At 39.4% G+C, this 15087-nt stretch overlaps 1 protein-coding gene and 1 long non-coding RNA gene across 5 annotated transcripts in view; one reads left to right on the top strand and one right to left on the bottom strand.

Annotated features, from left to right (window-relative positions):
* LOC125915510 (uncharacterized) overlaps nucleotides 1-15087 on the top strand; it is a 36577-nt gene that overhangs the window by 13426 nt on the left and 8064 nt on the right. The window lies entirely within an intron of this gene.
* Nucleotides 6366-15087, bottom strand: part of MTAP (methylthioadenosine phosphorylase) — a 42226-nt gene continuing 33504 nt past the window's right edge. For all 4 annotated transcript variants that reach the window (XM_049620988.1, XM_049620913.1, XM_049620764.1 and 1 more), the window contains 2 exons: nucleotides 10420-10542; nucleotides 6366-7860 (listed from right to left, as the gene is read on the bottom strand). In XM_049620988.1, the coding sequence (XP_049476945.1) occupies nucleotides 7822-7860; nucleotides 10420-10542 (162 nt within the window). In that variant the 3' untranslated portion in view covers nucleotides 6366-7821. The remainder of the gene's footprint in view (nucleotides 7861-10419; nucleotides 10543-15087) is intronic.

Raw genomic sequence — 15087 nt, 5'->3', positions numbered from 1 at the left:
TCTCCCTCCCTCCTTCTGCACCTCTTCCCTCCTCACACACTCTAAAAAAATTTTAAAAATAAATTAATGGGTAGAGACATTAAAAGCTGATGGCTACTGACATCCAAGAGAGATGAGACATTATGTGCCTCCTGATGAAAGAACATACCACCTCCTCTGAAGTAGCCTTGAGAAAAAAATCTATCTAGATTCAACTAATCAACTTAGAGGAAATCAGAAGACCAAGGATTATGTTAAACTACACTATGGAGATGCAGTTAATAGAATCTGGATTATATGAAACTCTCCAGGACAAACAACTGGCTTTCCTCACCAAGTAAACTGTAAGGAGAGAGAGCAGGAGAGAACACATGAAAGATGGGGAGGGAAAGGGAAAGCAAAAGAGCCAGCAAGAATGGGAGAGTGAACTCAGAGATTAAAAGAAACATAAAATACATACAAACCAATTGCTATGTGTGGAATTTAACTGGATCCTGATTCAAATAAAGAATATGTAAAAAAAAAAAAAAGTGGCATTCAGGAGATATGTGAAGTTTTGAATATTCACTGCATATTTGATGTCACTAAGGAATTTTAATTTATTTTCAAATGTGTGCCAATGGCATTGTGCCTATCTTAAAAATAGTGATCTTTTAGATGTAACATTGAAATACTCATGGTTGAAATTATATAATGTATGTAAAATGCTTCAAAATAACATGTGAGGAGTATAGTATAGAAGAAACATATAGGCTATGAGATAATTCTTGAAGCCAGGTAATAGATAAAGGTTCATTACTATTCTTTGTATTCTCTTACACATTTGGAATTGACTTTGCTATTACTTACTGCTTTAACCTTGTAATCTTGATTCTTACAGGGAAGGAATTTTGCTAAAATGAGGTCAAAAAGAGCAGTTAACAAATGCATCATCACATTCCGATGTGTAGACTTTTTAAACCTGAATCATCTGTAAAGCTGAGGGCATCATTTGAAAACACTGACAATTTCCTGTTAATTTTCCCTAAATGAAATCATCAAATGCATTTGTTTTTATTCTGAAAAAAATGTGCTTTGCTACAAAATACTTATGGAATCAAGCACACATCTCTTTTTTCAGTTCTGAAACACTTAAAATATTTCAGTGTCTGTACTTTTTCAAAAATCATTTTTTCAGGATCCTATTGATATCACAAGCTGTTCAGTTTATGTGAGTGTTCAGTTTACACTACTGATTGAGGCAAAACCAACAACTTTTTATTTGTTGCTCATTAAATGTAATAAGACATGGGCACCTTGGGAATGGCATCTAAATCAATCCATAATTTATAGAAACCTACAGTCTCCTTGGGAAGACAGATTACATGACAAGATGAACAAGAGAAATGTGTAAAAATAATTGTCAAGGCAACAGAATAAATTACATATATGTATTTTTTGTCAACTCAGAATTCAGTACCCAGAATTCCTAATTCCCTCCATCGTAAGTATTTTTTAACTGTATTAAACCTTGATTCACCCCCACCTCTGCTGAGATAACAAGGGGATATAAATGGGCAAAATAGAATGGGTAAAGGGCTCTAGTAACGTTAATTAGGGCACCAACATACTATCTGTAAATATATTCTTTCCCTTCTTGAAAAACATGGACTTTTGGTTTCTGCCATGCCAGGACACTATGATCTTTATCCTGAATTGAACTGTTACAAGGAGCCAGACTCTAGTCCTAGGGAGAAGTGATTTGAAATGGAAATGGAAGCATCACTAAAATTTCAATAGGCAGAAGCATAATGGGTGTATACATTTCACAAATATATATAGTAATGCTTATGTGTCAGTCACTATGCTAACTGGACAATCAGGCAATTTAATACAGTGTGAACAGGGTGTTTGGGGAACACAAAAGGAAGGACAGCCAGCCAAGTGAGGCAGATGAAAGAGGGTGGTGGTGGAGCAGTCAGGTGGAGAGACAACAAAGGGCAGAAGTAAGAGGGGGGTATCCTGCTTGGACCAGAAGTCTAAGAGCTGCTCTGATATGGCGGCCATTAGACACATGTGGCTGTCGAACACTTGAAATAAATTTACTTGACTGAGAAACAATTTGTAATTTTAGCACATAACTTAAATTTAAAAACTGATAGGTTTTTTTTTACTCTTATTTTTTATTTTTTTTTCAGTATATGAAATTTATTGTCAAATTGGTTTCCATACAACACCCAGTGCTCATCCCAAAAGGTGCCCTCCTCAATACCCATCACCCACCCTCCCCTCCGTCCCGCCCCCCATCAGCCCTCAGTTAAAAACTGATGTTTCAATATACTTGCAATGATGGGTACGTGGATCTACTTTTTCATAGTAAAATTTATAAAATTTAATAACATCAAATTACTTCTAATGAAAGTTTAGCATCAGATTTGAGATGTGCTGGTAAGTGTAAAATACACATCTGATTCCAAAGATTTAGTATTTGCAAAGGTGTGTAAAATTTTTTGACTTTTCACTACTGATTACATGTTGACATATTTTGGATAGAGTAAGTAAATATATTATTATAATTAGTTGGCTTTTAAAAAATGTGGCTCCTAGATTTAAAATTACATATTGGCTCACATTATATTTCTAGGGATAGCACTAGTCTGTAGTGCTGTCAGGTGTGGGAGATAGAAGAGGCTGGAGTAAGCCAGAATATGTCAGGACATGCAGGGCTTTGCAAATTGTGATAATCAATAAGAAGCCGTACATTCAAAATAGTATTGGCTTGAAAGCCTACCAAGTGCCACTTCCTGGTCCCTTGGGATATCTATCAGTGAGCAAGATTTCTGCCTTCACAGTGTGTACATTTCTAGGGAATGGGGGTGGAAGTTATCAAAAATCAAACAAGCAAACACAAATAAATATTAGATTTGTTGGGAGGTGTTAATAGCTTATGGAAGAAAAAAATTGAGTCATGTGGGAATGGGCAGGAGGGCAGGGGCTGTGGAGTGAGAATCATTGCCCTCCATTAAAATAGGATGTTGGGTTGATGCACTGTGATTTTTGAGCAGAGATTGGAAGGTGATAGAGTGAACCACGTGGTTATCTAGAAGTTTTCCAAGTAGAAGGAATATAAAGCAAATACTCTGGTATTAAAGGCAGGAGAGGGCCTGATCTGCTCCAGGAAAAGCAAGGCCGGTGGTACAGAGGATGGTTGGTAGGAAGTCAGAGATGAGGGACATGTGCAGATTCCATGAGGACTCATGGACTATTGTGAGGATTTAGGCTCTTATTCTGAGTGAAAGAGAGTTTGAGCAAAGGAATGACTCATGTTTTACAAGGATCATTTTGGATCCTGGGTTGCTGTATGGGACTAGAGAAGAAGAAAAGAGGACCAGTTAGAATATCACAGCACCCAGGTGAGAGGTGAGTGGCTCAGACCAGGGTAGAGGTAGTAGCTGTTGTGAGGGTGTCAGTTTCTGGATATATTTTGGATGATAGAATGAATAAACCTCTTCCTGGTGTGAATGTGGGTTTTGAAGAGTCCAGGATAACTCCATGATTTTGGTCTGAGGGACCAGAACCATAAAACTGCCAACTACCAAGAAATGGCAGAGATTTGGTGGCGGCAAGGGTGGGGGTGGAGATGGGAAACAGTCACTGAGGAATGAGTGAAGATAGAGAAGTCCAAGAATTGAGCCCTGGGGCAGGTAACATTAAAAGATCTGAGAGAACAGCAGGAATCAGGAAAGAAGATTGAGTAGCAACCATTGACGTAGAAGGAAAACTGACTGTAGCATCCTTGGAAGCCATGTGAGGAGTATTTATCAAGGAGGAGGGACAGATGAAATCTATCAAATGTGTCTGATAGAAAAAGAAAGATGAAATCTTAGAACTGACTGATTTAGTAAGGAGGTGACCTTGAAAATGGTGGTAGTGGTGGTGCTGAAAGTAGAGTGCTGGAAAAGCTAGATTGGAGTGAGCTGAAGAAAGGAGGAGGAATTGGAGACAGAATAGATCTTTGGGGGTTATATTCCAATGAAAGGCAAAGCAGTAAGACAAACAGCATACTGGATTGTGGCCAAGAATTCTTTTTTAATGGGAGAAAGTAACAGCATTATTTGTGTGCAGAGAGAAATGATGCAAAGAGGGAAAATTTGAGCATGGAGAGATGGGCAACCACTAGAGTGAGGTCTTTGACCAGGTCAGAATTACACAGGAATGATCAGATTTTCATAGATGCAAATATTCACTGAACTTGTGCCAAGCACAAGGAACTGAGGATTCCAGAGACACAGTTCCTGCTTTTATGGAGGTTTATCAAAGAGTGAGGGAGATAGGGAAGTCCTTAACTGAATGATAGCCCTTTATATATTGGAAATTCTCAAAAGTTTTCCCTTCAATGGTTAGAAATTCTCAATTCCTTTAACCACTACTTATGTGGCATGGTCTTCCCAATCCTCACACCTTCCTAAACTGGTGCTTTTTAGATGGTCAGTGTTCTAAAAATGTTGTGCCCAGAACTGGATAGTGTTCCAGACATGATTTAACAGAATTCAATGTCAAACTAAGAGAGATTATTTTATTTTACAAAGCCAGGTCTCCTCTAGAGTCCACTCCTTAAAAGGTATCAATTTAAGGGGCACCTGGGTGATTCAGTGGGTTAAACTATCCAACTCTTGATTTTGGCTCAAGTCATGACCTCACAGTTTGGGAGTTTAAGTCCCGCATTGGGGTTTCAGACTGACCGTGTGGAGCCTGCTTAGGATTCTCTCCCCGCCCCCCACCCCTTCCCTCTGCCCCTCCTGCACATGCTCTCTCTCAAATAAACTTTTTTTTTAAAGGTATCAATTTAAGAGAGTAGATGCTTACAGTAAAAAGCTCAAACAGTGCAGAAAGACATGAAGTACACAGTAGATCTCTTGATTCATACCTCAGAGGTTATCACCAAGCTTCTTACCAGAAACTTTCTATGAACATAAAGCATAAATACACTATCCACACATCCAGTATTTTTCTGACTTCCACTTGTAACAGACATCATTCCATTCTGGTGCATAAAGATACACATCATTTATTTGAGCTGATGTATCTTATTTAGATGCCCCCACTCCTTTGAGAATTTTAGCCATTCCTAAGCTTTTGCCTACTATAAACAACTCCAGAATGCACTCAGGCTAACTTGCAAAACATGTCAGGTTTCAAATATAACCCTGGTATTCCAGCCTTCTCCTTTTTTGGTTAACACTCTACATATGAAGGATTCTGGTTTATCCACAAAATCATGAAAAACAATGCAAAACAATGCATTATCAATAAAGTTTTTAAGTAGATGCAAATGCACAAATCAGTAACTTGGCACTCTTCCAGAGGGTTAAGTCACTATGCTACAACTTTTCCATTACGCCCATAACCTTCACTAGGGAAAATGAAAATATTTCAAAACTGACCAATGCGTTCCCTTAATTTTGTAGCTAAAAAAAAAAAAAAAAAAAGTGAAAGATCATGTAAAAAGCATCCCAGGAAGAAAGTCTACATAGTCCTTAAGAATAAGGTATCAGCTGGGGCACGTGGGTGGCTCATGTGGTTAAGCATCTGACTTTTGATCTCAACTCAGGTCATGATCTCATTGTTCCTGAGTTTCAGCCCTGAATCTGCCTCTGCGCTGATGGCTAGGAGCCTGCTTGGGATTCTAGCTCTACCTCTCTCTGCCCCTCTCCTGCTCGTGCATGTGCATGCTATTTCTCAAAATAAGTAAACTTTAATTTTTTTAATGTTTATTTTTTGAGAGAGCGAGCGAGCGAGCAGGGGAAGGGCAGAGAGAGAGAGAGGGAGACACAGGATCTGAAGCAGGCTCCAGGCTCCAGCTGTCTGCACAGAGCCCTATGTGAAGCTTGAATCCCTAAAACCATGAGATCATGACCTAAGCTGAAGTCGGACGCTTAACCAACGGAGCCACCCAGTGCCCCAAAATAAATAAACTTAAAATGCCCCCCCTTTGCTCATGCTCTTTCTCAAAAATAAACATTTTAAAAAAATGAAAAAAAAAAAAAAAAAGACTGACTGATGGGTAACAACAAAAAGACAGGAGTATATGCCAAATGAGAACTCTGAAAATGAGGTTGCTAGAAAAGGCTACTGAATCAAGAAAAGTACATAAGTCATTGGGGGAAAACTGTGCTTTCTGAAGGCAGCAAGAAAAATGCCCACGTTTTTGCCTTGATATCCTCAGACTTCTAAGAATGAAGGAAAGGAAGGCATAGTATTACAGAGTAGTGAATCAGGGTTTACAGACCCAGACAACCCTGGGTTCAGATTCATTAGGCCATCTGTGCATCTCTAATGCGCAACCAGAGTTGAATCACTGTATTGGAGAATGCGAGAGTCATAATCACATGTAACCCAAACAGCTCCATGTTTTAATGCTGGGGGTAACTGGTTTATTTTATTGTTTATAATTAGCAGATTATCTTGAAGCCAATCTCCTAGACACAAACACATGGACTTTACAGACTCTTTAAACAGGATATATCACTAAAGGATCCAGTAACAGCCCACAGTGAAAAGTAATAATTCTGAGGAAAAAAAAAAAGATCTCCCTGTGACAGAACAAAACACATTCCTATAAAATTAACAAAAAGCAGTGTAAGAAGCAAGCTTCTATTTTATGAAAAAATCTAAACCACTAACTCATGTAAAATAATTCATCAACTCAAAAAGTAGAAACAAAGATCAAATATTAATTTTAAAAATACCTGACACACTATAATGTGTGTATATAGTCTCTTACATGGTTTAAGACTATCTGAGTATTAAACACCCAGTTTTTCTCAAGTTGTGGCAGGCCCAAATATCGTTCTGACTGTACAGTCACTCATGAAGATCGAACTCAAACAGAACTCTTCTTAGAATTACCATCTTAAATTTTGTATCATTACACCTGTATTTTTTCAAGAACTGGGTCTTTTTTATTTTTAAGACAGCTTTACCATTTGAGTATATTCACTGTAGAAAAATGTGAAGACACAGAAAAATATAAAGAAAATTAAATTGTTTCCCTCCCCCAAATATGGTAACAAAAGATTATAATATATTCATTTCTAGTCTTTTTATACATCAATGCAGAATTTAAAGACAAAATTAGCAATGTAAAATGCTTACGCATATCCTTTTGTCATTTCATATTACAGAGCAGTCATTTCTTTAGGACATTAAATATGTGAAAACATGATCTTTACTTGGCTGCTTCACAATCTAATTAGAGCTAGGTCATAATTTACCTCCAACTGTTGGATATTCAGATTGTTTTGTATATTTGTTATTATAACTAAAACTATATTAGACATCCTTCTTTATACATAATTCTTTGTATCTCTGATAATTTTATAAAGATAAAGTCCTAGGACTAGAGTAGCCAGCACATAGGGTGTAAGTATTTTTAAAACTTTTTAAAACTGTAGGAATTTTACCAAACTGCCCTCCAGAAAGACTGTATGAATTTACAGTTACACCAATAAATAGTCTAAGAATTCCAGTTCTTCTTCATATTTCCTTGGTAACATAGGAAGCTGGATGTTATCTCCTACCCTGTATTATTACAAACCTACTGGGGGAAGGGCAAATGGGGTCTTGTCTTTTTAAGAATTTTTCCACGTGTTTAACTGGTGATTTGCTTTCCTTCTGTTTTCTGAAGCAGTCCAAGCCTTCTAGAAGGCATTTCTGATATGTGCATGTCTTGTCATGTTCTTCCTTAGCAGGCAGGGGCACGAGAGCTGCATGTCTTTCCATGTTTTTTCCATTAACTAGGCAGAAATTTCCCAAATGACTGGAATTAGAAAGTCTTCTGGTCTTCTAGGCAGCCACGCTCTTTTAATGTCTTGGTAATAAAACAGAAAACTGGGCTGTATTCTAAAAGGAAGAAAGCAGGCATAGATTACAGTTAACCAAGCACTTGCTGTAGGTATTGATTCTTAGGATCAGGATAATCACCTGGAGTACTTATTACAAACCAGATTTTGATTTTAATGTTTATTTTTGAGAGAGAGAGAGCACGAGAAGGGGAGGCCAAGAGAAGGAGACAGGGTCTGAAACAGGCTCCAGCTCTGAGCTATCAGCACAGGGCCCAACACAGGGCTTGAACTGACAGACCTCAAGACAGTGACCTGAGCCACAGTCGGATGCTTAACCGACTAAGCCACCCAGGTGCCCCAAACCAGATTTTGATTTCAGAGAGTGAGGACTCATGGTGTACACTCCTCAGAAAATTCTCATGTTCACCAAAGCTTAAAAACAACCAACCAGAGGTGGGACTTGGGACATAGCTCATAACTCTTTGTTCCTCTGTCTCTCTCTCTCCTTTCCTGTAAAGTGTGTTTATTTCAAGAAGGTTGTTCAGATTCTCTCAGATCTCTATCCCCTTTCACATCCACTAGGACACATTTTATGCACCAACCTCCAGCCTCGATTAATTTAACGCAATCTCTGTCATTCACCTTATCCCACTGGAAAAAATCCTTGAAATTTTAACATACTGGTATCTCCAAACATAATAGGATCTTCTTTATCACAGCAAGTCTTATATATCTTTATAAACCACAGCTGGACACATAACGGGTACTAAGTGTTTCTGAAATGCATGAGTGAATGGATGATACACATTTCAGTGTACAGAGGTCTGAACATGCTACCCCAGAAAACCCCAAAAGAATAAGCGGTTATTAGTAGGGTGTCCCTTAATGTGACAGAATGGAGGTCATGATTCTTAGTTTTGTCTAGAGCAGCAATTCTTTATTTTCTTCAGAATCTGATGATCAATTTCTTTCCTGAGAATCTGATGAAAGCTACACATATTAACCCTCTTTAAAAATGCATATATACAGAAATACACTATTTTTACATACTTTCAGAAGTTTCTCAGAAGGAAAGGAACACATGAATTTCTACCATTCAAGCATTTTTTACTTAAAAATGAGGCTGAAATAATTTATTGCTTGGGAAATTATCTTCAAATTTAAAAGACCATGGTCAAAATACGGTCAGTTGGAAAACCTAAAGAAAAAAAAAACAACCCATCATATTTTGCAGGTGACATTAGCCTCAGCAGCTGCAAAAGTATGAGTCATATTTCCCACAATCAATAGTGTGCTTGTTTAGACAAGCTAACGTTATGCTGCTCCTACTGCACCACACTCAGGGAAATATAACGGTTTCTGGTTATAACACTCCCTATTCTTAGAAATTATTGTTTCCCTTTCCTTCTCAATTATAGTAAGGATTGCCTGCATTCAATTATGATGGGGGAAAAGGGCTATCGTTTACTTACTTAAGAACATGTATCTCCTAGGTATACAGGTTGAAACCAACACATGTATTTCCTGTCCCTTATGGACTTGAAGTCTAGTGGGAAAACAGAATACAAATTCCAATATTCTTGACTTTGCCAGTCCTTAAGGCTGACAGACATCTTGTTATAGGGTGTGCTGCAGCCTGCTATATCAGTTTGCAAGAACCAGCTCTGTGTATCTATCAATGGCTTTGTGTGGACAGCTTGAAATCAGCTGTGCTGGAGCATTTACACCATGCAGTCAGCATCCACTCCAAATCATGGTTCCTCTAAGCCCAGCAGTTGTCCATCACTGACCACCACACGGTGTCTTCATCACACTGAAATCGTGGCTCTCATTCCAGGGCTCCTTGGTAGTAGCAGTTCAGGTAGGGAGGGCTTTTACCAACTTTTCAAATCCTCTCTCAACTACCTGTCATAAGATCCAAGAGTACAGGTGTGTTCTAGACCTTAGAACATGCTAGTTATCTTCTCTGGATAGTAGGGGAATATAATATCCAATCAATTTGAGGCAATTCCTTATCCAATGGGGTTAATCATGAGAGTCACAAAATGTCCAAGTAAAAATCATGAGTCTCTGAGTTTAGCAGTCTGTTTAAATTATATTCTGGGAATGACTACTAGAGTTGAAAAGCTACCAATCTACAACCCATCCCATGTTTATAATTAATCACTGTCTTAATTTGATACAACATCAGCCCTAGGTAGACATTCCTTGGCACCGTTTTGGTATTGCTATCTTAGTGTTTTGGCTTTAAATTTTGCATGGATCTGCCAAACAGCAAATAGCTTTGTCAACAATGTAAGCCATGTGCACAATAAGCACAATCAATCTTCTTTAAAGTATGACTTAGTGATACCTTGCAAAGCATGACAATGTTAAGAACCTGGCGGACTAGATAATAAAACTCTCACCACCTCGACTTTCAACAGTCTTGCATTATTAGCCAAAATATAAAACTACTCAATTTTAGTATGATAGTAAAGAGCATGAAAACTTGTAGAGAAATTCTAGACTAGTATAAAATACATGACGGGCTAAATCAAGGTGAAGTGAAAATAAGAGAAAAAGGCAGCTGAAGGTCTATGGAAGGGTCTGCTTGAAGATAGCTAAGGATACTTACCTTCAGGTTCTGGAGGGTTTCTGACCATTCCATGGACCCTATCTGAGGTATGGTAGTGAGGAGTAAACTTTTGGCTTTATTGGCATTTTCTTTCAGGGTCTTTAAGACCCGGTCCACTGAAACCTAGAGAAACAACAGCACAGGATGTTACTAGCAATTTAGAATTCCACTGCTTTTCGCAGACCATTTTCCTGAGTTTCTACCTCATCTGTGAAGTCAGTTTACTCCAATTCCAATCCCCTGAGCACCAGCTCTGCATTTTTCAAGGCAGTCTTGCTTCCAGGGGGAAGGTCTTGGAGAAACCTAATGACATCTCTGAAAAGCACCACTGGTTCTCAATATAATGTCTGAGAAACCATCTCAGAAGTATGTGTTAGCATGGTCTGGAAAGATGTGGCTAATTCTCCTCACATCCACAGTAAAATGGATCCCAGTCTTAAAACCATTGCTACACTGGCTAACCAGTCAGAAGATGAGCACATTTCTCTTAAAAAAATTTTTTTTTTTAATAGAACTACCTTATGATCCAGCAATTGCACTATCAGGTATTTATCCAAGGGATACATGCTGTTTCGAAGGGGCACATGCCCCCCAATGTTTATAGCAGCACTATCAACAATAGCCAAAGTATGGAAAGAGCGCAAATGTCCATCGATGGATGAATGGATAAAGAAGATGTGGTATATATATACAATGGAGTATTTATTACTCGGCAATCAAAAAGAATGAAATCTTGCCATTCGCAACTATGTGGATGGAACGAGAGAGTATTATGCTAAATTAGTCAGAGAAAGACAAATATCATAGGACTTCACTCATACGAGGACTTTAAGACACAGAACAGATGAACACAAGGGAAGCAAAAATAATATAAAAACAGGGAGAGGGATAAAACATAAGAGACTCTTGAATATGGAGAACAAACAGAGGGTTACTGGAGGGGGGATGGGCTAAATGGGTAAGGGGCTTTAAGGAATCTACTCCTGAAATCACTGTTGCACTATATGCTAACTAACTTGGATGTAAATTAAAAAAAAAAATCTTTTTTAATGTTTATTCATTTTTTGAGAGAGAGCGAGTGCATGAGTGGGGGAGGGGTAGAGAGCAAGGGAGACACAGAATCTGAAGTAGACTCCAGGCTGTCAGCAGAGGGCCTGATGCAGGGGCTCAAACCCATGAACTGCAAGATCATGACCTGAGTCTGACATTTAACAGACTGAGCCACCCAGATGCTCCAGCACGTTTCCCTTTAGAGACGTCTTCAAGACGAATCAGAGTCTCATCATTTTTATAGCTCCCAATGAATTAATGGATGAGCTGCTAATATCACAGAAACAACAACAAAAAAATCCCAAACCAAACAAATAGTCCACTTTAATGAGCTTCCTGATGGGAAAACTAAACACTACATCTGAGGCCTGAACTGGATCAAAAAATCTTTAGAACCAGCTGTCAATTTACAGAAAATAATACAGCAGACAGAGAAATCTTTCAAACTACCCCAAGGAGATGATTTCAGTGATCCAGATGGTGGGAAACTCTGGTGGGAAACTCTATAGATCAAAAGACCTGGTTTCTTCTCAGAACACTTGGAAGTAAAAAACTGTGGTATTAGAGACCACTAGAAACGTGAACTCTGCCTCGATAGGTTAAGGAATTGTTGGAAAGTGATGATAATGTATGTTAGGTGTCTATGGATAAAATTATGGATCAGAGTACAGATGAAATATGGTTGGCCATTAAGTTGGTATGTTCACAGATGAAGCTGGGTGTTGATTTACAAAAGCTCATACTATTATCTACTTTTGTATATGACTGAAATTGCTTCATAAGGAAGCTGAAAATTGTGAATGTAAAATGGATAATTAGAGGTGGAATATTTGTCACACCTCACTATACTTCAGAACGTATCTGAGGTTCAGGGACACAAGGACTGTAATACTTTACTACTTATTTCCTGGTGTTTATATAAAGTCCAAATCCCTCCCACAAACACTGAGGTGTGTTTTGGAAAAAAATGATGGGCACCGTTCACTGCGGGGATACGAAGCAGTGACGGGCTGGGTGCTGCCAGGTACATGGAGAGGCATATTTTAAGCAGAGTCTTCCAGGGCAGGCTCATGAAGCACCCAAGGGATTTACCTTATATTTGCTTTTTTTTTCCTTACGCTTTTCCTTTTGACTGATATTTCTATATAGACTCTGACCTCTCTTTTCTTTGTTCCTAATGTTGGGTTCTACCTAAAATGCCCACTCTACTAACCTCCTCATAATAAAATCTAACCCTCTGTTTAAAGTTTATTATTTATTTTTGAGAAAGAGCAAGTGAGAGCTAGAGCAAGGGAGGGGCAGAGAGGGAGAGAAAGAGAGGATCCCAAACAGGCCCTGCAAAGCCCAATGTGGGGTTCGATCTTATGAACCATGAGATCACAACCTGAGCCGAAGTCAGATGCTTAACCGACTGAGCCACCCAGGCGCCCCTCTAAATCCTCTGTTTAATGTCTAGCTCAAATGTCAAGTTTTCTTCACACTTCTGCACCCCCCTCCGTCATAGCTGCCATCCGATGACCACCCCTGCATAGGAGCCAGCACTATGGTACTTGCTCAACATATATCATTTGGTTTAATTCTCCCAGAAATCCTGCAAGGTCAAAACTATATACGCCTCCCTCTCACCTTTGGCTCCATCCCACAGAAGAGTAAATGGATCAAATAACCTGCCCCATCTTACAAGTAAATGGAGCAACAGGAATTTGACAGCAGGTTTAGGCAACTCCCAGATCTTCACACCACGCCAGGCTGCACATCTGGTCTAAAGCACAGTGACACACATGGCTGGTTGACGATGCGGCGAACTTCATCTATGCTTTTCTTGTGGCATTCAGCATTATCTGCCTTCATGCCTTACCACTTACACCCAGCTCAGTTTCTCTGCTTTCAACTCAAGCGACTCCAACTGACTGCTTTCCAAACCTCATGTAGTAAAGGAAAGCACCATTTGCTCTGCAGAGGAGACCGATGTTACGAGACTGAGCAGAAAGCCACAGGCAGGAAGCAATCTGCTCTTGGGTAGTGGCAGGGGCTGGAGCCTCCTGCTAATTGGAGGCAGCTTCTCAACACCACAAGTCTGAGCTGTCCCTTAGGTGACCAGAGCTGCCAAGTCAGAGATTATGCTGTGTCAGGATCTGGAAGTCTCTTACACACCAAGCTACTGATGCAAAACAAGGAACCTGTGTTCAGGTATAACCCAAACCCCATATACACAGATGGACAGACAGCAAGAATATCTTATTCGGTTTTGTATGAAAATGGACGGTGAAACAAGCAGTTCTGACGTAGTGGGAAGGGTCACCTTGGAGAAGATGTCAGTTCCCCTACATGTGCTCAGAACAGCCAGCCCTGTACTTGTTCTTTACTTCAAAACTCCTTGACTGTACTTTTGTCCCTTTCTCTATTTTAGTCTATGTGCTGCTGAAGCAAGCACTCCCTTTCTCTATTTTAAAATGAGATAGAGGACAAGACAAATGATCCAGTTTCTTCAAGTAAAATCCAAGGAGTGAAAAGACAGGGGAATATTAGATTGAAAGAGATATAAGAGGTGTATCATTCCAGGGGCACCCGGGTGGCTCAGTTGGTTAAGTGTCTGACTCTTGATTTCAGCTCAGCACATGATCTCACGGTTGTGAGATCGAGCCCTGTGTTGGGCTCTGTGCTGAGTGTGGAGTCTACTTAAGATTCTCTCTCCCTCTCCCTTTGCCCTTCCCACACAAGCTTGCATGCTCTCTCTCAAAACAAAACAAAAAAAGGCATATCATTCAAATGCAATGTATGGGTTATAAGGGACCCTGATGTGAATGGTTGTAGAAGACTGGAAGGAAAATGTAAACAGTCTAGATATTTGATTACACTAGGAATTCATATCAGTATTTTGGGGTACAATAATGGTATTGTGGTTATTTTGTTATTTTATTTAAAAAAATAAAAGAGACTCCTTTAGAAAAATATTTACTCAAAATAATGAGGGCAGGGGAGAGAGAAGCGGGTAGGGGTATATTTATATGACCCAAGACTGGCCATAGCTGGTAACTGGAAAGGTGGGTGATGGGTAACCGGGGGTTCATTATACTAGACTCTCTACTTTTGTAGCTGTTTGAAGTTTTTCACAATGAGAATATTTATTTTGGAAGCCTGACTGAAGTGGTCCAGTGTCTTCAGATACCAGTTGGACCTTGCCGTCTTTCCTGCCCAGAACTCCTTACTAACCTCCCCGCTGAAATCCTTATATAGCCTACATGGCGCTGCCTGCCTCCCTCCCTCCTCTCCACTCCACCCACGCATGCCTGCCTTTCCCACCGCACATACACCAGAAAGGCTTCCCAGACTTCAAATGCTTGGTTGAGTCAACTGGATATATACTTCTCACCATACTATTTCTTTATAAGCCTGAGTTTTCTTACATTGGTCTGCTTAACCTCTGTACTTCCTCCCTAAGCCCCCAAAAAACTCAGAATGTTAGACCCTTATAGGCTTGACTGTCTGCTGTCATATTCCTGTACCAAGCATCATCCATCCAGTCATGGCAGGTTAAACAGATATGAACACAGAGTCCTCTTACCAGGAAGAGGTAATAGGTCTTTCCCTTTGAAAACAAACAACCTGTAGCGCAGG

This window comes from Panthera uncia, chromosome D4 (assembly GCF_023721935.1).
Source record: "Panthera uncia isolate 11264 chromosome D4, Puncia_PCG_1.0, whole genome shotgun sequence".
Taxonomy (NCBI): domain Eukaryota; kingdom Metazoa; phylum Chordata; class Mammalia; order Carnivora; family Felidae; genus Panthera; species Panthera uncia.
Note: the sequence above shows the minus strand (reverse complement) of the source record. Positions and strands in the feature narration are given on the sequence as shown.